The sequence below is a fragment of the Lissotriton vulgaris genome, chromosome 2_2 (assembly GCF_964263255.1).
Source record: "Lissotriton vulgaris chromosome 2_2, aLisVul1.2, whole genome shotgun sequence".
Classification (NCBI taxonomy): Eukaryota; Metazoa; Chordata; class Amphibia; order Caudata; family Salamandridae; genus Lissotriton; species Lissotriton vulgaris.
In genome coordinates, this window is record NC_141688.1 from 225417961 (window position 1) to 225442160 (window position 24200).

Genomic DNA, 24200 nt, shown 5'->3' on the forward strand with positions numbered 1-24200 from the left:
ACCACAGCTCCGCCACCCATGGTGCGCCGCATTTATAATGCGGCGCACCATGGTGCAAAAACAGCACAGATGCGTGACGCATCTGTGCCGGAAATGTGGCGCATTGCTGGAGTTGCGTCGCAAGCGCCACGCAGCTCCAGCAAGGCTCGGGGGTGCCGCATCTACTCAATGCTGCATCAAGACCTACGCCTGCTTCAAGCAGGCGCAGGGTTTTGACGCAGCATTGGCCTGAAAGTGACTGAGTGAAATCTCATAGATTTCACTCAGCCACTTTCAGGAGGCGTTCCTGCGCAGGAACGCCCCCCCCTGCGCAGGAACGCCTCCTTATGGCGCAGGGGTTTACAACGTGGCGCATCTCCTAGATGCGTCACGTTGTAAATAGGGTGCATTGTTTGCGCCGCAGTTGCGTCAAAAAAAATGACGCAATTGCGGCGCAAGGGCATCATAAATCTGCCCCTATGAGTCTCCCTGTTTTTCCTTTTTGCAACTATATGTGCATGCTATGTTAGCCTGTCGAATATTATCTGTTGAGACATTGTACTTGTTACATACATTAATCACCCAGGTCTCAACTGGGTATATGGGTGTACTTCAGTTGTCTGACCCCACATAAAGAGTTTAAGCACCATATGACTAAAAAAAAAATGCTTACAAATAAAAGACGAAGGGTCAAGTACTTCTCACCTGTAAAAGCAACTTTATTGAATATTAGCTGCAAGGCGGAATTTTCTCATCGATCATGATATTAGCAAAGAAGCAGAAAGAATACACTGGATTCTCCAGTCCTGAACATTTGATAATTTTTGGGACATCGGTATCAGCTGACCTAAAGAACCGCGGAACCCGGTATAGCGTTTGCAATGCTGCCTTGTAAAGGTTTTCAGTTATCAGTCAAATGCACCCGGGTCGTTGTTCTGTTACCCACCATCAGTACGGTTCCAAAAATGACATTTTTTAAGGTGAGAATGAAAATCCCGTTTGTCAGCAGAGGGTAGGAAGGCCAATGTTTATAGGTGGGTGTCAGGCCAGAGCAGGTTTTCCGTCCTGGTTCGAACCCGCGTCCCCCGTGGCAGTGGTCATGCGCCAAGAAGGACTTGCCAAAGAGTGTAGCTGGGTGTAGCCGCGCCTCAGCAGGAGGCAGGGCCGGGCGAGGGTGGAGCAAGCCCCAGTATATAACGGGCTGCTTGAGATCCGCTTCCACCGCAGATAAACAACTTTTTGTGGTGGGATCCGGGGTCGTTGCAAAACGCTGTGACAGAACCTAGTTTGCTGCGCCATGTCGGTGAAGACGTGCCAGAACGCCTCTGGGGTGAGTAGCACGCGCTCCCCGCGCGCCCCTCGGGACGCAGCGTGGCCACCTCCTCGTGCCTGACGCGCCCCGGGGCGCTCCGCGAGACCCGCGCGCGCTGCCAAGGAACGCTGCGAAACTACGCTCGCGCTGAGCCACAGGTGTACTGCTGCGCGTGCTTGGGCTCAGGACCCCTCATCACCCCTACCCTCGGCTCGCCTGCTCTGCATAGATGCTCCCTGGGTGGGTGTGTCAGGGTTCCCTTGTTAAGTGCTATAGACTCACTCAGAGTGATGTTTTTACTTACAGTTTGTAACTCTGCAATTAATGACCGGATGAGCCGGTTAAAAGTAGAGCAACTAAAGCAAAAAATATTGGGCTTGGCGTGCTGCTCACACTTGAAATAGGGCAGTGGCGTCCCTAATGCAAGCAAAGAAATCAGACCCCAACCCCCTTGTTTGCTACGAAAAAACTACCTCTATTGGGGTCCAGTGGCACTCTTAAAACCCTGGGCCCCGGTGCCAATGCACCTGGTGCACTGTTGGTAGCGACGCCCCGGGACTAAGGGAATGTGATATTGGATCATCTCCGGTGCGAGCCTCACACATTAAACAGTCTCAATCCGGGCCGCTCTCGGTGCCTCAGTCCAGGATCCCTGCGGTGAGTAGAGAGGCCGGCGCCAAAAGCACTGAAGGGCCGCGCACGCACGCAGAGGAAAGGCGGCACCACATGCATGTGAGCTGTCATGCGGTCTGTTGCAATACACTGGAGTATGACTCGCTGCAACACATCGTGTAGCCTGAAAAGGGTCTGCTTGCCACACGGTCGTACTTGCCTGCTGTTGGGGCAGCGTGGGCGGAGGGTCCCTCAGCCCAGCCACATCTTAAGACATCCATCCTGCCCTAAACCTACTTGTATACTGCTGTGCCACATATGGCTAGAACAGGACTGCCTCCCAGGCTCTGGATTCAAGGTAGTCTGTGGAGAAGTGTGGCTCACTGGTTAGAGCGGCAGACTCTGAAGCAGAGATCAGGCCTGGGACCAGGGTTCAAGTCCCGACGTGGCAGGGTCTTGGGCTCAATGTCCGCGGATTCGATAATTCTCGCCTCAGCGCCTACTCTAACCATGGGTCCCACGCTGTAACTCTGGGCAATAGCTTGCTTGGGGGCATCTCACATAGAGAGCCAGGAAGGGTTCCACAGCGCCGGGACGCACCATTGCTGGGGCAGCTGTGCGCTAAAGTATACTATATTTACATTTGTCTCATTCTTTTTCCTATCACTCAGCAGTGAGAGTGGTGGAGAGGCTGGAATTGACTGATATATTTTCAAGTGATGGATTCTATTGGGCAGATGTTGCCTATCGTCTCCAATGACGTGTTACCTGCATCAAGATGTTTTACTATCCGTTTCATATTTCTGGGGTGCACGCTCGTCCATCGCTCATTGTAAGGGGGCCTTATGAAAAATAATATTGTCGTCTAGATGAAAAATCCTAGGTTGACCTTAATAAAGAGGCATTTCCAATGTTTGGGAAGTAGATACCAGAGTGGGAATGACTGTTATAAAGACAAAACAGTCTACGGAATAAGAAGGAGAACATTTAAAAGTTTAGGAATTTAAAATTAGAGGCTAAATGTTAAGTTGGCATCCACAGCGTGCCTCCCTGGAGCAGAACAAGTACAGTGAAGAGAATATAGAATAGTTAAAGAGAGGCCTCCACTGAAGCATTGGCCTGCGCCAGGAGCAAAAAAACATAAACTGATATGCTAGAATTTAGCAAATTCCCTCCTCTTCAAGACTTGAAAACCAAATTTAGAAAAGCTTTAACCTTGCCAGTAAAATTTTAATTTTTCCACCTGTAACTATAATTACATTAAATATTTGTATATTTATTTGTTTGAAAGTTACTACATCTATTTATTTGAAGTATACTTGGTTTCTTCAATTTTGTGTATTTTGAGGCTGAAATTATAGAAATTGTTCAAGCTGGAGGTCCCTGACTTACAGTAATGACTCAGTGGGGTGCCCAGATTCCAGTTATGATTCAGAGGGGGGCCTCAGAAGTCAAAATGTTCCGAACCCTATAGAACGTGTTCAGTAGCATTGTATCTTGCTCAAGGGACTTGAAAGTCTAAAATTGATGCAATTATATAGAATTGTATGAAGGTCACTGTATGTCCTTGTTGGTAAGTGGGTTATTGGTAGGGGCAAATGTAGGTCTGCCACTGGCAATAAGGCCACTAACACATGTTAGGACTCAGCATAGATCTTAGAAAAGTATTTCTTTGCTCAACCCTTGGTAACGTGGCTGCGAGCAGACAGGCTTAACTTCAGACAGGTATGTAAAGCATTTAAAAACACCATTTCAGTAAATAATTAAGACACCACACAAAATAAAAATCCAACACCAATTTATAGGTAATATTTTTATCTTTTTAAATGACACCAAAACGAAAATAATCCACTGTAGGGAACCAGAGATATGAATTTTTAAAGATTAGTCACTTTCTAGTGCTTAGAAACCAACAGTGCCCCTTTAAGTAATTTCGTTTTCTGTCAGGGACACACCTTTATAAATTGTTCTGAAGAATTCTCACCACTGTAGTGGGCCGCCTCCTTCAGCAAGCGGGGTCCAGTTAGAACACATTCCTGGCGTTCTGCTTGCAGGTACCAAAGTATCCAACACACACTCCAATGTTCTGGAATCTCCAAGAGGGTCCTTGAAAGTGTGAAACTTCAATTCCGCAATCCACTTGAACAAATCCACTGGTACTCCAGGCTTTGAATTCTTTGAGGGGCTGTTTAGGTGAGCTCTGTTAACCTGTAGCTTGCAGGGAGTTTCCACTCTTGAGTCTTTTGGCAGCAAGGTAATCCACAGGGCTGTAGTTTCAGAGGGTGCAGTATTCTTAGGTCATGCCTTAGAGTTCCTTGCGCACAGCAAAATCTTCAGCAGGGCACTTCTTGCTACATTCAGTTTCAAGCAGCAGATCTGGAGGGCTCTGCCCCTCTCAGATACTTATTCAAAATTCTCTGGGTCAAGCACCAGGTCACTGCTGACCAATGAGAGCAGGGCAACTCCTCCTAGTTATGACCACATCCGGTGGAGTGTGGCATTAGTTTTGTCCCAGAGTGCATCATCCTTCCAAATCCATAATGGCTGATTTTCCAGCAAGGAGGTAAGAGCTGGCTAAACACACCCCCCTGAGATATCTCATTTCCATGGACTATCCCAGTAACATCTGCAAATGCCTTTCTTAAGCCTAGTCCTGACTCTGGGTCACTACTGTCAAAGTGGACTAAAACCCAGGCCTTCCCTCTTGCCTTTGAAGAGCGTAGTTTACGACGCCACCTCCTGGCCTGGAATTCCTATAGAACAGATCACTTCCCTCCCAGCAGCCTGGCTAATCCACTTAACTCTGACCAATCAGGGCAGACCACTGAAAGGCTGAATTTGGACTTTGTATGTACACTTTAGGAGAAATTCAACAGTATAATATCGTTGGATTTAATACGACCATTCTGGGAAGTCTTTGAATGGTCCGGCTAGTCCTCTCCTATCAATATTTATTAATCAATCACTTACTACCATGTTAACCTATGGGCCATGGGGTTTGCAATGGGGAAAATGGCCTGCGCCACTTTTGTAGCACCAGGGCTTATAAAACCATATTTTATAAGTATTTCCCTAATTTCTACCGGACCCCCACACCCTGTGCAACTAGGGGAGACTTCAGGGGTTCTGAATCTGCAGAAATATTGCAGATCACCCGTACCCAATTATTACAGCATCAAAGTCGAATTTGAGCACCTCTTTAAGACAATGTGGGGAGTGAAATGTGAAATTTCACTTTACCCAGGCTTCTAAAATCTCATTTTATAAGGGCGCTCCTTATAGATAACTGACCCCCCACCCCTGGGATATCTAGGGGCGACCCTGGGGGTCCCTAATATGCAAAAACATGGTAGGTTTTTAATTTTTAAGGGCCCCTACTCCCAAAGTCGAGTTTGGGCACAATTTAAAGTTTAAAAAACTGTCCTGGCCACCAGTGCAGCTTTTAAACTGACCTCCGGCTTCAGCACTGCACACATGCTGGTGCAGAGAATCTGCTGGCCTCTAAACTGCCATGCACCAGGATACTGGACACTTATAGGTAGTTTCAATCCCCTGCCCTATTACATATTAGGGGCTTAGGTGGTAGGTCATGCCAACTACAGGGGTACCCCACCATACTAAAGTGTACCCTAGTGTAGGGTGGGTGTCTTAACTGTGTTCTAATGTGTTCCTTTTGGCTTGGCACTAGCCCTGGGCCTTGTTAAACAGAGCCCAGGGTCAGTCAGTCAGTTACCACCAGTTCCAGTCAGCAAAAAGATGGGGGGGTGCCCAGGGCACAGGATGACTTTGCAACAGTCCTACAAATAGGGCATTTGGCCTAAATGTGAACGAAGGACTTTGCTCCTCATGTTATATCCATTTGGTTTAGCATTACACGTTCATCTATGATTCACGTAAACATTCATATAGTTGAATGCATTTCATTAAATAACTGATCAGCCTGCACTTTGATTGTGTGGTTGTCATGGCAGTAATGTGAGATGTTTTTTCCACCATTGAGAGGCATTTCATGGCTCATTTAGGGAGCGTTGTAAGTACAAAAAATGTGTTAAATGTGTGGCAAGCACTTTACCACACGTATATAATATTTTCTTTGTTAAATTTAAAATATGGCAATCTAGTTTACCGCTGAGGGTAAAACCTTGTTTTACATCCGTACCTCCAACTTCATTAAAGTGGGTATGCCATTTCTGCACCTTATTTCCTCATGTAAAGCTAAACTGGTAATTCCAGAGGCCGACTGCACTACTGACTGACCCCTCGTGGGGGGCTCGACACAGGGCAGGGCACACGGCCTGGTTTACCACCAGCAGGGTATCTTTCATGCCAGTGTGAAGCATGGCCTGGCATCCTGCAGTGGTTATGCAGTACCATCACGCAGTGTCCATCTTGACAACCAAGTGATCATTTCCAGTGGGGAGGCAGCAACAACCCCCTCCTGGTGCAAAGTTGAGGTGTTATTATTGGCTTCTGAATAGTGGAAGCTGTCTTAACAAAAATGAAGTCAAATGCCGGAACTTTTTACAAATCATACAGTTCACCATCTAAGGCTCATTATATTCTAGTTGACAAAGATGGCCCTGGAAATGTGCAGTGTAAGGACAAATGTACTTTATGGTATGTGGCGCCCATACCGCACTCATCCGGATTGTTACACAATTCCTAAATGCTACATGTTGTATCAAACTAATAATTTATAAATCATTTAATACCACCTGTTTTGATATTTTTAAGCACTATTTGTCAGATTATGGATATACTCAGGGCAGGACTAGTGGACAAAAAGCAGCCCAGGAGAAAATATTCAGACTAGCTTAGGATAGTAGTCCTCTACTCGTTCTGTGTCTCCTATCTCTCCTTCCCTCAGATCTCTCTTAATCCTCTCTGAACTTTCTCTCCTACATCTTTCTTCCTCCCTTTTTTCTGTCTCTCTTGTAGCACCCCCGATCCTTCTACAGTTTAAATGCCCTGGCAGCGGCTTTGGACTTTAAAAAATGGCCTTCAGTGACCCCAGCCTGCCGGGGAAATGCCGGTAGAATAAAAGGCCTGTCCAGACCTCCGCTCTCTTAGGTTTGTTTCTCTACTGCTGCAACAGTTATTTATTTTTATGGATTATGGAATTTGCTACATTGTATTAAAAAAGGAAGCTAAGAGGGAGTGAGAAAATGAACGCAGAAGTAAACAAGGGAAACCCTTATACCAAGCCATACACTGAAGACACTGAGACCCTCTGAATAGGCGACTGGTGGGAAAGTTACTGAGCTGGTCTTGAACCAATAGCCTCCTTTTCAGACGTTGTTATGAGGTGTTTTCTCGTTGTGAGGACTTAGGGACTGATTTATATCACGGCAGATGAATTACTCTGTCACAGCGGTGAGATATAAATTCTATTAAATCCTGTGTGACTTATATTTCAGAGGACGGGATGTCCGTCACCATTGTGACGAGTAACCCGTCCAAGAGATCTAAATAAGGCCCCTAGTTAACTGCCTGCTCTGTATGTCCCAAGTGAGAGGGTGTTCATTTCTGTGTCTTCTGCATTCAGTGCGCCACAGTTAGGGTCCTCGTTGGATTGAGTGTCAGTGTGTATTGTCTGTGAGTGGAACTCTTGATCAGCAAGTGTGGTACACCCATCAATTGTCTGACACATGAACTTTCTTCACCTATTAATATAAGAGCCCTTTCTACAGATACAAGAAGTTTAATTCCTTCAATGTTGGTATGAATGTCCCTTGTTGAAGGAGGTGGAGGTTTGCTGACATATTTCGGTGTGAGCTAGAGGTGTGTGTGGCTTCAGCAGGAGTAACACTTTGATTAAGAGATGTATTGTAGTGCATCCACACTGAGCGTGACACGTTTCAGAGTCATTGAACGATGTGTACCCCAAGACGGGTCTCGAATACGTAGTCTGTCGCTTTTTCCCTAGGAAAGTTATCAGCTTTGCAGCATTTCATGATATCCTTTGGAAAGTAGCTAGTACTTTGTACTGGATAATAACAGTGTTTTATGTCCTTCCGTATTTTGTTTATTGTACCTGCTCTGTGGCTGTGCATCCAGTCATTCCTCTCCTCCTGGTAACATTTCTTGTATTTTTGAGGTTACGCTCTAGTGTTGCAACGAGGTGTTAACACCGATTAGTTTACGGTGCAGGAAACTGCAAACACGACAGAACATTTCAACATTTTCGCAGAGGATGGGTTTGTTCCTCCTAACCTTGACAGCCTCATCTTTCAGCTGTGTTGGGTTTAACACTTCCTGTATAGAAGGCTTGTGCGTTACCAAATGTTGAGGACGCCTGAGTAAACTGACAGCTCCAAACCGGGGTCCATATACAGCGGCCGAAGAATCCTACAATCTGAGTATCACTTAACCCCTTCGATGCTGATGACGAGCTCAGCTAGTCATCAGCCACGGGGGGGGCGTGTGCGGATGACTAGCTGAGCTCGTCTAACGCGGCTTTTAGAAAAAAGCCGCGTAGCGGAAAAATAACCGCCGCAGTGATGCGGTTAAGTACAACTCACCAGCGTCTGGTACTGTTGCCGGACGCGGCCGTGGGAGCATCCTGAATCATTGTTTCTGTCTCACCTCTTGCAGAAGTTCCTTCTATTTATATTCTCCCTTAGAAATGAATGAATGTTCATAAAAATAAGATTCTGACAAGCCTGGCACGTGATGTACACAGGACCCTATTAAGAATAAGTCGTACTGTCTTTGCACCCAGGTACTCCCTACTGTGGCGCTCTAAGCTCGTGCTTTGGCAACACTACTTCGCATTCCCAATAGAAATACCATCTGGTTAAGGTTAGGAAGACCACATCACTCTAGGTGACTATGGACACTGACTCTAAACCTAAACTTTTCACCAACAAATCATTAATTGTGGGTAATCTGCGTAGTTTAAAGGGAGAAAAACAAGACTAAAACACACAACATATTGCACTATCACACAACAGTCTAGGACTGGAAACGGGGTCTGCAATGACCTGTAGAGAGCTGTTTACCCTAACTGGGTCCCCCTTATTTTACCACGGCTTCTTTTACCTACTAATTGGCTGAATGCACCCATAACCAAAAAGTTACAAATGCACTCAGTGGGAACGTAAACAGAAAAGTAGGCTTATCTACACACATGCTGTTCCCATGTTTCCCTACTCTAGAACGCCCTGCTCCTCCCCACACTTCCTGTCTGTGGGCCTGGGAGAATTCTGCCCTGCAGGGTCCTAGTGTCCTCACTACATGACATCATCCGACTGGCAACCACCACATTTCATATGAGTACTTACTCAACACCTACATTATAAGAAGCTTTTGTTTATAAATTCTGCGCAGAAAGCACTTGAGGACAGTGAGAACTATTCCAAGATGCAACTGCAAGTCTGTTTAGCATCGAATATCTGCAAACAATTTAGTTGAAATTCTCCATCTGTGTTGGCATGGGTTGTGTCCCAGCTAAAATGGCCACACCCTGCCAACAGTTACATTCTTTTCCAAAACAAATGGTTGATGCTTTCAGACAGATGCTCAGAAAAAGAGAAAATCTACTAATCGATAAAGGGTTCAGCTGAACTCAATAAAATGTGGAGCAGAGTTTGAGGGATTTTACTTCCCTTTCTGACTGTAAGCTTACTCCACCCGCTTTCCGGCCTAAAGCTTTGTATGGAGATACTATAGAAAAGTAGTTGGAAATGTTTGTAAATACTCAAAAAGCTATTACTCTGTGGTGTTCCTTGACATTTCTAATAGTTCTTTCTTTGAGAACACTCATTTACCCTACTACATTTACTAATATTACTATAGTGCACATGTTCACCAGTCTACTGAATATTCTGCACTAACTAGTAAGTACAATTTGTGGTTAAAAAAATTCCACAAATCCGAATGCTCTGGATTTAGGCATTGCCACTGCTAATTTCACTTTTTGTAGTTGTAGTTTGCATTTAGGACCACAAAAAGCTTAGTGAATCAAACCCTGGGTTTGTTTTGGTGTTGAATTCGACCACCCCACTGCACTGGATTACCCACATAAGATGAAGTGCTATACCACAGCAGTCCGAGCATCTCTTGGGTCAGGAGCTCAGCTCTCCTACAGCGCCAATAATTCAATACACCTATTGACTAATTTTCAGAGGCTGCTTCCCTGCGGCCATCTTGTGGGTTTACAACAATCAGCAGGTCCTTTGCCCATTTGACTTTGTCCTATAAGTCCTGGCAGGGTTTACATTTTAATTGGGGTTCGAATTTTGGAATGTTGAGAGCTCCAATGACGAGGAAGGAGTGGCTCAGGGCCTACAACGGCAGATATAGCTGGTCTGCTCCATTTTGTCAATGTTTGTCTTTCTGTTTCTCACGTTTTAATAAAGAACATTCTACACTTAAAGTCTAACTGTCTTATAGCCCTTCTGCCTCAGGCTATACAGGTAATTTCAGGCCCTCTCCTGCTGTTTAGGTCTCGACTGCTGGTAAAGTAATTTGTAGTGGGTTATAATGCTAATAGTAAATTGTGAACAAGAGGATAGATGGCCCTGAGCAAGGGAGCAGCCAAAAAAAAGATACACCTCCCACTTTGAACCAAAGCGCTTATGGCACTAATAAAGCAAAGCAAGTCATCTCAACACTCTCCATAAGAACTCTCTGGTCTCTTCCATCCAATCGTTTATAATCACCATTTCACCTTTAATACCTATCATCCACTTATTCTTTCATCCATCCTACAGTCTTTCGCCATTCAACAAAATGGTGAAAGACCTCTCATCCATCTCCAAACCTATCATCCATCCATCAACTTTTTCACTCTTAAATTCATCTACCACCCTTTCATTCATATACCCATTATTTTCACTCGTCTATCCTTACACCCATCCTATCACTCATTCTTCTATTCATCTATCCATCCAGCCTTTCACTCACCCATCTATCCACCCTTTCACTCACACAACCCTCCTACCTTTCACTCACTCACTAACTCACTCACTCATCAACTCACCTTTTCACAATTAATCATAAGCCTTTGTCTGCCGAGTTTCATCCATCTCCAAACCTACCTATCTATACATAAATCCATCCATCTATTCACTCATCCATTCTTATATCCATCATTTCGCTCATTCATCCAGCCATGCAAACTTTCGTCCATCCATCAACCCTTTCCCTCAACCCACCATCCACCCTTTCACTCAGTCATCCATCCTTGCACTCATCCATCCACCCTTGAAGCCATTCATCCATGCACTCTTTTGCCCATCTGTCTATCCACTCAGCTATCCATTCGCCCTTGCACTCATCCATCCACCTAGTCACTCAACGATTCACTCATCCATCCATAAACCTAACCATCCATCCATCTACTCATCTAACCACCTTTTACTCAACCATCTACCCTTTCAGCTATCTACCCATCCATGAATTCTTTCACTCATCCACCGATCCATCCATCCATTTATCTATCCATCCAGTGACACGCACCCACCCACCTTTTCACGTTAACTAGGAGTTTGTCTGCCTATCTGTAGACAGAAGAGGCTCACCAAGCACCCCACCCCCGCTGTCGCTTCTAAAGGAGGGGGTTCACGGCGCCCCTGGCCCTGAGCCCTCTCTGGGGTGTCAGATAGATGAATTGAATATCCATTGCCATAATGTGCACAGATTGACCACGAGATGTGGTTCAAGTCAACGCTACTTGGTTTGTCGAGGGAAATAAAGTGTGTCCTGAATGCACAGGATCTGTAAAGTACCGTCTTTCTAGGAGAATAATTTTAATAGCAATGACCATGCAGATAACACAAAATAACATGTTTTTTGGCGCTTGAAAATCAACATTAATTACTACCAAACGTTATCACTTTCATTTTACTATCCACAGAAGAATGATCGCTTGGGTGGTCCTGCAGGGATTCTGTTCGTACGCCCTGAGTATTTACTGCCAGTTTTTGCAGCTGCCACATAACCGACTGAGCTACTGTAACATACTTTATCATGTGACCGATAAGAGCACCTTGAACTCTGCAACGAATTCTAGAACTCACTAGGCTCTCTTGCAAGCATTCCGACCTGTGAGTTGCAGCGCTGTGCAGCCGACACGTTAACCCCCTGGGCTATTTTGTCTGCATAGGAAAGCGAGCGACGCCTGCTGAAATCGGCCATAACTCCACCTATCATTGTAACCTAGCCGTCTCTTTTAGTAGTGATACATTTAATCGGCAGATATGGCCGGTTATTTAGCTCAGCGGGCTGTGTCCCTACGGTGTACATCAGTGTAACGCTTGGGTGTCACAGGTTCAGATTTTATTGGGGGCAGGCCAGGTTTTCGTCCTTCTAGGGGTGATAAAATGATAACCGTTAAGTAAGTTGCGTAATAACACTTAATTGTTAGTGACACCCGACTACAGAATTCTGGGAGCAAATGGAATGTAAAACATGAAGTCGAATTGTGAGCGAGTGCCCACCTCTGCCCATGTTCTGTGTGCGAGAAACGGGCTGTTCTGGTGTCTGCTGAGACGTGTTCATCTGGAAAGAGTCAGGGGCTCCGCATGACCCTGCCAGATGTGTAATTGATAAGATTCCTACTTAGTTACATTCCAGCCTCTGTGTCTTCACCAGGAAAACATTCCTTCTTATGGGTCTCAAGCCACGTTTACCCCCCTCTGCCCCCCCCCTCCCTCCCTCCCTCACTCATAAGCAGCACCCCCTCTGTGGCAGAGTAGAGGCCATTTGGCAGAGCTATGCACCTACTTGGGTCCCACCCATTCCCTCTTTGGCACCGCCATCCAATTGGTCCTCATCCAACTGAGCTAACAAAAGACATTTGTGAGAAGGCGAGATTGTTTTTCGACCCAACCTTCTCTTGACTCCATGCCTCACCCTTTTATACAAATATTTCTACTTTCAAACTATTGTCCTTTTGAGGTGGCCGGTGGCTTCACCTCAGTTGGTCCCTGGTGATAGGTAAGCAGACTAGTGCTTCGCAATGTGAAGCTTGTTTTACGAATCCTGCCGCCATGACTTAAATAACCCGAACTAGCCACAGGCAGAAGGACACGAGGAGAGCAGAGTGGGATTCGCTAGGAGCATAATGTGCACTGCCATGTGTTTAAAGCATACTACCATCTGGAGGAACACCATCCGTGATAGCTGGACAGTGGAGTAACACCTCCCACGATTGGTGGACAGAAGAGATACACCTCCTGTGATAGGTGGATAGTGGAGATACATCTCTTGTGAAAGGTGGAAAGAAGAGATGCACCTTTCCTGATAGCTAGACAGTGGAGATACACCTCCCGTGAATGGTGGACAGAGAAGATACACCTCCTGTGATAGATTGACAGTGGAGATACATCTCTTGTGATTGATGGACAATGGAGATACACGTCACGTGATAAGTGGACAGTGGAGCGACACCTCCTGTGATAGATGGACAGAGGAGAAACATTTCTCCTGATGGCTGGACAGTGGAGATGCACCTCCCGTGATTGGTGGACAGTGGAGATACATCTCTTGTGAAAGGTGGACAGTGGAGATACATCTCTTGTGAAAGGTGGACAGCGGCCATACACCTGCTGTGAGTGGTGGCACATCTGGTAGAATCCTTCACCTGAACAGATGTGGGCCGTGGTCTTGGATCTCCAGTTATTACTCATGACCCCATATTCTTCACCTTGTGCAATAAGTGAGTAGCCGGTCACTGCTCACACCTCAGATTGGCTCCAGTTTTCCCTATAAGGATCTTGTGTAACAGGCGAGGTGTTGAATCTGGATCGACTGGCACTAAGCATGCCTCTGGGTCACATTACTGCGGTAGCCTCTTTGAGACCGTCCACTTATATCAGTCTTTGTGGTCCCCACACCAGCTCAGCGTCTAGAGTGAGGCCCATGGACGTGTTGACTACCACAGTCTCTGATGTCCAACCGCCCCCTGATTAACAAGCCCTGTCATTACACTAAGTGCTGTTTAGTGGCCAAGGAGTGCCTCCCTCTTATTATCCTTCAGCAGAATTGTGCTGAGTGGCTCCAAAGCTGGACAAGTACCTCATACTTTAAAATACAATTATGTAAAAACGTTCTACAGCCCTGTTTACAACGGATTCTATTTTTTGATAGAAAGACCAACAACACAGAGGGGATTGGTTATTACTGTATGCATGCCTGCAAAGATGACTGTTCCAGGAAGAGGAACGTGTTATCTGACAGTCTGTTCGTGTTTTTACTCCAGTGGAAGTGTCTCTTATGCCTGGAAATTTTGGAGAATGTCGTACCTAAGTGAGGAGTAAGACAGACCTACTCATAGAAAGTTTTGTGAATCTGGTCCTTAAAATATAAATTGTGTTTTTCATCTGGGGTGATGCTCTGTATGCGTTGCAGCCTGTGTCTGGTTCGGATGCCTTTTATCAGCCCGGTCCTTCGGCCATGGTGTGTCTGCCATGTCCTCGTCGGCTCACTTGGCAGTAACATCAGTAACGCTACTGGCGGGTGATAAGAATGATATTTTGGTTAGAAGCTGAGAAAATTGAGGAAAGGATAATAATAAAAAGAATAACGTAGCTACTTCAAATGATGTGATAACATACAAACCTCCGCAAGCCAAGAACACAGCAGTTAACTCAAAGGCATCCAGATCTAAATAGCCACCTTTTTAAGTTTTTCCTGAAAGATTCCGGCAGGGCCGGGTGGACTGCAAGGGGAAGAGGGTTCCAAAGTTTGGGCGCTAAGTAGCTGTAAGACCTGCCACGAATGCAAGAGACCTCCACCGCGGGAACACTAGCCAACATGGCCCCTGCAGAGCTAACATTCCTAAATGGCACATAGGGTTAATCAAAGGCTTGGCGGCACCGAGGGCCTTTGTTGGCAAAGGCACAGGGTTTTAAAAGAGGGTCTCGGCTTCAGCAGGAGCCAGTGCAGTTTCTTGAGCACAGCCTGGCAGAGGCACGCTCTGGCGTGCCGCCGCGCTCTGCACTCCTTGGAGTCTCTTGACACAGGACTGTGACACCCCAAGATGCAAATCTGTCCAGTAGCCAAGCCTGGACATAATCAAGGCTTGGACTACAGTGGTTTCGCCAACTCTGGCAAGAACAGTTTCTAACTAACCTTGATCAGTCAAAAACATTTTCCTGCGAGTGCGTTGGTTGTCCAACAAAAGCTTCTTATCAAACCAAATGCCCACATTCTTGACCTTAGGCTTAGGAAGGGGTAATGGGCCCACAATGTTAGGCCACCAAGCAGAGGTACAGATAACCGGTTGATTGCCTAAGGTTAGTATCTTGGTCTTCCCAGCATTTACCCAAGATAGCTCGAATCCATTCACCTGATGAACTCTGCGAGACAACGGCATGGAGAGGAGGCCTTATGGGAAGAGTTCTGTGAAAGAGTAGTGATGAACTGAGTGTCATCCGCCTAAGATGATGGTGAACCCGTCTCGTTCGATTACCTCAGCCAAGCGGCGCATGTAAATATTTGAAAGGACTGGGCTCAACGAGGAGTCCTGCGGCACTGCTTGCTGTAAAGGGAGTACTTTTGACTGAAAAGGTGTTTGAGAGACCCGAAAGGTGTGCTCCTGCAGGAAAGAAGCGGCCCACCTGAGGGCTTCAGCGCTGATGCCGTAGTACCAAAGTCTTTCACTCAGGATGTTATGGGACACAGTGTGGAATGCAGCACTGAGATCCAACAATAGTAGTGCTGCAGAATCCAGTCACCAGCATCCAAAATGTGCTAGATTGACTCTGTAGCAAGCAGCAAGGCTGCCTCAGTACTATAAGAGGGGGCGAAAACCCAACTGAGTCCTATGAAGCAGATCAATAAAGCTAGAGAGCTGCTTTTCACATGCTCCCCGATGTTCGTAGAGAAAAGTGGAAGCAGTGCGACAGGCCGATATTTATTGGGCTCCTTAGAGTCTAGCAAAGGCTTTTTAAGGAGTGGGACCACCATGGTATGCTTCCCCGCAGGTCACCTGACCCAAGGCCAGTGAGCTGTTTGGTAGCTCAGGAAGTACTAGGTGGATTACCTCCAAGCCCCACTCCCAAATAAAGGGGGGTGCTGGATCAAGTGGGGAGCCAGACTTAACTGTAGTGTGGAGCAATGCCGGCTCTGCAGGTTTGCTCTTCTTACATTTCAGCGGCCTAGAGCTGCCATCCGAGGGGTCGAACCAAGTGCCTAGACAAGGAGCGTCTCTGGCCTTTGCAGGCAAGGAGGCCTACATATTTGCCTTCCTTTTGGGGAAAAATTGTACTGAGGCATTAAAACCCTCTACTGATGGTGGGGTAGAGGTTAAGACTAGAGACAGCGAAGAGAGCAACTAGACAATGGTGAAACATTTGCGGGAAGAATTCTGTGTGGACTGAATTTTATTGGATTCGAATAGAAGTAATGGCGAGATTGCTTGATACAACAGTGACTTAACAGCTGCCATATAGTCTGCTTTACACGCTGGATCACAGGCTCTGCGCCAAAGACACTCAAGGCGCATATAGTTATTTTTTATACTCTGAGTTCATTGTTAAACCAGTCGGCCCATGGTTTTTGTCTGTCTGATTACTAAAGGAGCTGTTTAATCCAATGCTTTGCGGATCCAGTTGTCCAGTTGTGAGTTGGCCATATCAACACAGCTGTCTAAAATGGGCCGGCTTGTGACTAGCACATGTCTGAGTTTAGAAGGGGTAATTTTGGCCCACTTGTATGCCCTTACAACAAAAGCTGGTACATGACTGACGGGTGACATGTGGGGAATAGAAACCGGGATAGCATAATGGTCAGTCTAGCTCAGCGGGAGGGAAGGGCCAGTCACTAGACTGGCAAGATTTGTAAAATAGGATTGAGGGTGTGCCCATGTCTGTCTGTAAGGGGGGAAACAGGAGCTGTAAACCCTCAAGTCTGCAACCAAAGCAAATGCCGCTGAGCAGGTAGGTTCTTCAAAATGCAAATTAAGATGCACAACTACTATGAAGTTAGACCAGTGAAGTACTGAGGGAGACCGAGCATCAGCTAAAGATGTAACCACATTATAAACTGTACCATGAGGGCAATAAGTCAGAGTCCTAGATACCGTAAAATTGCTAGTGAGGGCTAGAGACAAAAAAGCCCGCTTTGCCCTCATGAGCCAATGAGCTCCTAAGGCTGAAACAGTATGAATCTACAGACCTCTCCTATCATAGTTTATCAGACGTTCGGGCTGTAGCCCGCTCCTATAGATTCACCAAACTCGTAGTAGTGAAACAAATGCACATCTATATAAAACAGAGCAGCAAAGTGACTTTGTCTCTGCAGGACATCTCCGTGATCACTCCTTATCTTGTAAGAGTCAAGAAAATGGAGGCAAGCAGAACTTTTCACAAACAATATCACTACTACAAAGTATCAAACGGAATGTTCACCTCTTCTCCAGACATTATCATTCTAAATATGTGGATGGGCATGCTCGTGCTTCTCTATTGACTGCGGGTCTTATCAATAGGCTAGGTGTGCCATCTAACTGTACGTGCACATCGTCATTCTAAAGGTCATCGGTAGGTGTGAGTGGACAGAGTATGCAAAACTTTACTAGGTCTGGGCGGAGGTGCAGAGTACTGCTTAGTGAACTCCGCAAAGTGACCAAACAACTCTCCCGCACTAAGCAGAGTACTGCAAGCAGTAGAGTGCGTTAGGTAGCACCGTGTGCACTAACTTTTAGCACACAGTGTTAGTCCAGTGCTTGAAAATCAGAGCGAACGGCACCGTGCGCAGCAAAAGTCGGCACTGATTCTTTCTGCCGCACGAGTAGATTTTCTACCCGAGCGATAGCTTCCTCAATGTGAACGAATAGTTTCTCAATGCGAGCGGTCGTGACCATAAGCGATCGCCTGTGTTGAGAAATCTTGCTGGGAGATGGTCTAGTGTTTTGCTCAGTCTCGCTTGCCAACTTTACTTTGGGAAGCGAGGAAAATACTCGGAATATTTCTTAACTCTGCTTGCTTCGCAGAACGCAGAGTGAGGAAAACTTCTTAAACTCCGCAAACGGAGCAGAGTTCAACATCTCGAGGCGCTGTGGGGTTCTGCTCCTGGATGCTGCTGCCATATTCGATTACAAGGGAAGCTGGCAGTGTGCATGTTCTTTTCAGGCTTTTAAGGCCACACGGATGTTCAAATGGTTGTCAAATCTGCCCATGTATGTGTGTAAGGGGAGGAAACATGTTGAAGGAGCTGTAAACACTCCAAGTCGGCAGCCAAAGCAATAGCCGCTGAGCAGGTATTCCCCAGCGCTGAGCTAAAGGTTTGTTACAAAGGTTCCTATCTTGTGACTCTAGAAAGGTTATCCAAGACTGCTGACAACGACCCTTTAAATTACATGATTCTAGCATTCAGAAGGAGCGAGGTCATACTATTCAAGCAGGGTCCACAACTCCGTGAGAGCGTAGGCGCGTCACCCCCTACCTAATTTGACCCCAAAAGCCACAGAGATGAGAAATGGTAATAAAGTTAATTTATTAACCTTTTATTTTTCGCCCCCCTCCCGAACCGAGGGTTAGGAGGGGGCGGGGCCTGCACAGTGACCGCAGCAGGGAGGAGGGTGGACTGCCTTGTGCACTTTTCAAAGTGCGCATGTCCCTTTGGCCGGCCGGCTTGTGACGGCCAGTCAGACGTGCGCACTGTGAAAGCTCTCACCCATCTGCCTTCTGTCTTAAGATAGCTGGGTTAGAGCAAGTGGAGAGCTCCAGTGTCCTTGGGAGTGGCGAGAGAGGCCGCTCCCTCTATTCCTAGCGCTTCTCTCATGCTGGTGAGAGCAGCACCAGGATTGGTTAAGGCGGTTGGCTGGCGCCCACGTCAGACTGCACCAGCGGTAGTAGGATGACTTACTTTGCAGAGGATGCCATGTTTAACCCCTGGGCTGCAGGGCATATTCCCCTGCCGTGCTGGGGGGAGGGGGGCACACAGCGCCCCGGTGCTAATGACGAGCTCAGCTCGTCATGAGCCACGGTGTTCGTGTGCTCATGACGAGCTGAGCTCGTCATGACCACACCCGTTTCATTAGAACGCTCGCACAGCAGGGGAATTTGCCCAGCAAGCTGAGCTTGTCATGAGCGTGGGAGGGAGGGGTTAAAGGAAGTGATTATTTTACTTTTACTCACCAACCATTTGTCCGCCCAACCACTCCCCATTGATGCCAGCCGCGATTGATTTCAAGGTGCTGCTGCCTACTCCTGTTACCCTTCTACCTAATCCGGGGGTGTGAGAAGTTGGCCTGATATGTAGTGTTTCCAATTCTGGAACCACTTGGTATCAGTCCAAACAAACCCCAAAGATGTCTGGTTGTAAGTCAACCTTGTTAGACAAGCTATCCTAGTGGTAGCATGGAGTAAGCAGCCTTAAAGGCTTAACTTAAGAGGTCGTGTTAAGCGAGCTGTTTTACCACATACAATCCTGTAATCAAATGAAAGGACACCACACAAGTATATATTATAAAAATATATGTATTTATTTCTAAATTACTCCCCAGTACTCTTTATGAGGAAAGGGGCACAAGCGTTAAATCAAAAGCACAGTAAAACATATAAAGTTGCACAATTTTGGATAAGGGCCGGTGGCCACTTAAACCATATACTAAAAAAGTGGTATAAGGAACACCAATCGAACAGTGGTTAGGCCTAGGGCCTAGAGATTTGCTGGGAGCAGTCAGGACTAGCAATGCTGAAGTCGGGAGTAGCCCACAGGAGACGGGTGCAGCACGGAAAGTGCGGCTCGCACCAATGCAATGTCAATGGTGCGTAAAAGTTACTTAAAGTGAGTTAAAAGATACTTCCGCTGAACCTAGAGGAACAAAACTTTAGACACAGACCCTAGAGGTGTGTACCAGTGTGGGAACACCGGCGTTGCAATGTTACCTCACCCACAGGCCGTGGGTGCACAGGGTCGAAGTGGCGTCGGGTTTTGACACGCAGGCTCTTGGTGCTTGAAGCTGTTGCAGCTGCAGGCGACGTAAAGCAGAAGTGTCCGGTGCGATCCAAGGGTGGATCGAAGTAGAAAAGTACCTGAAAGCAGAGGGGACAGAGTCTGGGTCACTCAGCAGTGACCAGGGTGGAACCAGGACGGAACCAGGCAATGTTGGGCGCAATCAGGTGGTTGTCGATAGGCTTCTCTCCGCTGTCACGTGGGCTCTGGGGCATCAGCGTCGTCCAGGAGCGGGTCACGATCTGTCCCACGTAGGCTCTCGCCGTCAGCACCGTCGGCTTCAAGATTGCAGCAAACAGCACTTGGCAAAAGCAATCCACGCGGAACCGGGAGATTGCTTATCACTCGAACCAGGAGGGTCAGAGTGGGGGCTCCTTTTCACAGGAGCTGGTGCAGATCTGGAGCAACCAGAAAAGCAAGTCGTATTTCAGTTTTCGTTGGCACAGGGGCCACAAGCCAGCTGGCAAGTGACCGGGCCAACGCGTCGAGCCGCCACAAGCAGAAGGGCCCCACGCAGCACTTGTCGAGTGTGGAGGGGGTAGCTTTGGTGCAAGTGTAGCTCGGGGTGGGGGCTTCTCAGACCCCGGTGCACAGCTTCGAGGATCACTCGTGGGCTGCACGGTCAGCGTCTCGTGGCCTTTTCAAGATGGCGTGCCCCACGCTTCCGGTCGCCTCCACTGGTCTCAGCTCTGCAGGGACTGTGGATCTGGCAGGGAGACGGCAGGCAAGCTTGATCTCGTCGATCTGTCGCTCGAGTTCCGGCGGGAACTGCAACAAAGCAAGGGTCGAAGGCTGGATGGTACCTGTTTGCACAGGGTGGTCACTCCTTGACCACAAGGGAGATTCTTCAGTCTTCTGCGTTGAGTAGAAAGTCGAAGGGTCCAGAATTCGTTTCTTATGTTTCTTCAGGATGATCTGAGTTGCATTGGCACTGCTCCCACTCTTATTCGAATCTGGTGGGCTGGACATCCTGCTAGGTCCCCTCCTATGGGTGGGACCCAGGAAGGGGGTGGTTACACCCCTTTCCTTTGATCCAGGCCGCACTGGGACAGGGGCTGGGAGGCCCCAGAACCGGTTTAGCCGGATTATGCAAGGGGCAGCCTTGTGCTCCCCAGGCAGTGTCTGGTTTCTTTGAAACCTCCCTACTACAATCCACTATCTCCTGTCTGGGGTGGTTTGACACCGCCCTGCGACAGGAAACTCTTTGTCCGGGCCACCATATGCTGAGTTTCGGTCAGCAGCAGGAGGCCAGACCCGTGTCTGTGGCAGAGGCATCCATTTTGTGGATCTGAGGCTCATTTTAAATCAACCGCGTTTCAGTAAAGTAACATGTCTTATCCCTCTAGAAGGGTGGAATGCTACCCCCGTCGCCAGAACTGGCGAGGGGGTAGTATTCCAATTCGTATGACACCTTACACGACATGTTTTGATAAAGCCAAACCAAAGTTGCTATATAACCGCGAGGATTATAAGGCGCTTAAGAGTATATGGTATGGCATTATCCCGGATCAGCTTAGGGAGTTGTTCCCGACAGCTGCAGACAGGCTCAGCTCATGCCAGAGCTCCATCTCACATAAAACCACGCACTCTGCCTCCAGGATTGATGAGGCCTTCCATAGGAGTGGCTTACAGGCTATATATGTGTCCAGATATAGGTTTAGATATGTATACTATATCTAAGCAAGGGGTGATTACACCCACTTGCCCCAGCTGAGTGATCAGCCAGTTGTGTCAATTTAAGAACCAGCCAGGGGTGGCAAAAGCTATGCTTCAACCCCTGGTAGGCCTTGGTGGCACCTATGCCCTGAGCACCTATAGTGCATAGTACAGGGGCTGACAAGGAGTCCATTTACAATTGTGGTATGTACCTATAGCACATGTATCATAAATTTAGAGAGAGAACAGCAGGCTGGGGGTCTGATTAGCAGGCCCACAGCCTCAGTAAGTCGAAAACCAGTGAAGCAAAAAGCAAAAATTGGGGTGACCATAGGATAGCAGACCCTACTCTCCTACACAACCCCCCCCCCCCCCCCCCCCAAACGCAGGGACATTAAACTTAACCTTGACCAGATAAGTCTTCATGTTCTAAGTGGAAGTACCTGGAGAGACCATCTGCATTACCATGATCAGTCCCTGGGCGGTGCTCCACTGTAAAGTCCATCCCCTGTAGGGAAATGGACCACCTGAGCAGTTTGGGATTTTCACCCTTCATCTGATTTAGCCACAAGAGGGGCTTATGGTCTGTCTGAATTAGGAAGTGAGTACCAAACAAGTATGGCCTCAACTTCTTCAGGGCCCAAACCACAGCAAAGGCCTCCCTCTCAATAGCTGACCAACGTTTCTCCCTGGGGGTCAGCCTTCTGCTAATAAAAGCAATGGGCTGGTCTTGACCATCTTGATTAAGTTGTGAAAGCACAGCTCCCACCCCCAACTCAGAAGCATCTGTCTGTACAATGAACTGTTTGGAGTAGTCAGGACTCTTCAGGATAGGTGCAGAGCACATGGCCTTCTTCAGGTCATCAAATGCCTTTTGACAGCTAACTGTCCACTGAACCTTTTTGGGCATCTTCTTGGATGTCAAGTCATTCAATGGTGTCACAATGGACCCATAGTTCTTTACAAATTTTCTGTAATACCCAGTCAGGCCCAAGAAGGCTCTGACTTGTGTCTGGGTAGTTGGAGGGGCCCAGTCCTGTATGGTCTAGATCTTGCTCTCCAGTGGTTGAACTTGACTCCCACCTACTAGGTGGCCCAAGTACACAACCTTGCTCTGCCCTATCTGGCACTTAGTAGCCTTGATAGTCAGGCCTGCCTTTTGCAGGGCCTCCAGAACCTTCTTCAGGTGGATCAGGTGATCCTCCCAGGTGGAGCTAAAGACAGCAATATCATCTAGATATGCTGCACAAAAGTCATCCAACCCAGCAAGGACTTGATTCACCAACCTTTGGAAGGTGGCAGGTGCATTATTCAAACCAAAGGGCATTACCACAAATTGATAATGCCCACTAGGGGTAGAGAATGCTGTTTTGGCTTTTGACTCTTCAGCTAGTCTGATTTGCCAGTAGCCAGCTGTCAAATCAAATGTGCTCAGAAACTTGGCAGAAGCCAATTTATCAATGAGCTCATCTGCTCTTGGAATGGGATGAGCATCTGTCCTAGTGACAGCATTGAGACCTCTGTAGTCCACACAAAACCTCATTTCTCTCTTCCCATCTTTGGTATGAGGTTTTGGCACAAGGACCACTGGGCTAGCCCATGGACTCTCTGATGGCTCAATCACTCCAAGCTCCAACATCTTTTGCACCTCAGCCTTTATACAATCCCTGACATGGTCAGGTTGCCTGTAGATCTTATTCTTCACAGGCAGACTGTCACCAGTGTCCACCTCATGGGTGCACCAGTTAGTCTGGCTGGGTGTGAGTGAAAACATATGTCTGTGGGCCTGCAACACTTGTCTGCAGTCCACCTGTTGCTGCTCAGTGAGGCTGCCTGCCAAGGCTACTCCATCAACTGAACCATCATCAGGGTTCTGGGAAAGCAGGTCTGGGAGAGGGTCACTCTCTTCCTCCTGTTCCCCATCTGTGTCCATGAGGAGACTCATGTCCTCCCTGTCAACAAATACTTTCAATCTGTTTACATGGAGCACCCTGTGGGGGCTCCTAGGGGTGCCAAAGTCACCCAAGTAGGTGACTTCTCCCTTCTTTTCAATGATAGGGTAGGGTCCAGTCCATTGGTCCTGGAGAGCTGCTGGCCCCACTGGGTCCAACACCCACACCTTCTGCCCTGGCTGGTACTCAACCAGAACAGCCTTTTGGTCATGCCAAGCTTTCTGTAATTCTTGACTTGCCTCAAGGTTTTTGGATGCTCTCTCCATGTATTCAGCCATCCTGGAGCGGAGACCAAGTACATAGTCCACAATGTCTAGTTTAGGCTTTTTGAGAGGTAACTCCCATCCTTCCTTCACCAAACTCAATGGACCTCTTACAGGGTGGCCAAACAAAAGTTCAAAAGGGCTGTAGCCAACCCACTTCTGTGGGACCTCTCTGTAAGCAAAGAGCAAGCAGGGTAAAAGGATGTCCCAGTTCCGCCTAAGCTTCTCTGGTAAACCTTTTATCATTCCCTTTAGGGTCTTGTTGAACCTTTCAACAAGCCCATTGCACTGTGGATGGTAGGGTGTGGTAAACTTATAGTTTACTCCACACTCTTTCCACATTGCTTTTAAGTATCCAGACATAAAGTTGGTACCTCTGTCTGAAAGAACCTCCTTTGGAAAGCCCACTCTTGAGAACTGCAATGAGGGCTTTTGCCACCACAGGAGCTGTGGTGGTCCTCAGGGGAATTGCCTCTGGGTACCTGGTGGCATGATCCACTACCACCAGTATAAATCTGT

At 47.3% G+C, this 24200-nt stretch overlaps 1 protein-coding gene across 1 annotated transcript in view; it reads left to right on the forward strand.

Moving 5' to 3' along the window:
- Positions 1 to 1199: 1199 nt before the first annotated feature.
- Positions 1200 to 24200, forward strand: part of LOC147729277 (catalase-like) — a 94888-nt gene continuing 71887 nt past the window's right edge. The window contains exon 1 of the mRNA XM_086959592.1: positions 1200 to 1309. Coding sequence (XP_086815718.1) covers positions 1277 to 1309 — 33 coding nt within the window. The 5' untranslated portion in view covers positions 1200 to 1276. The remainder of the gene's footprint in view (positions 1310 to 24200) is intronic.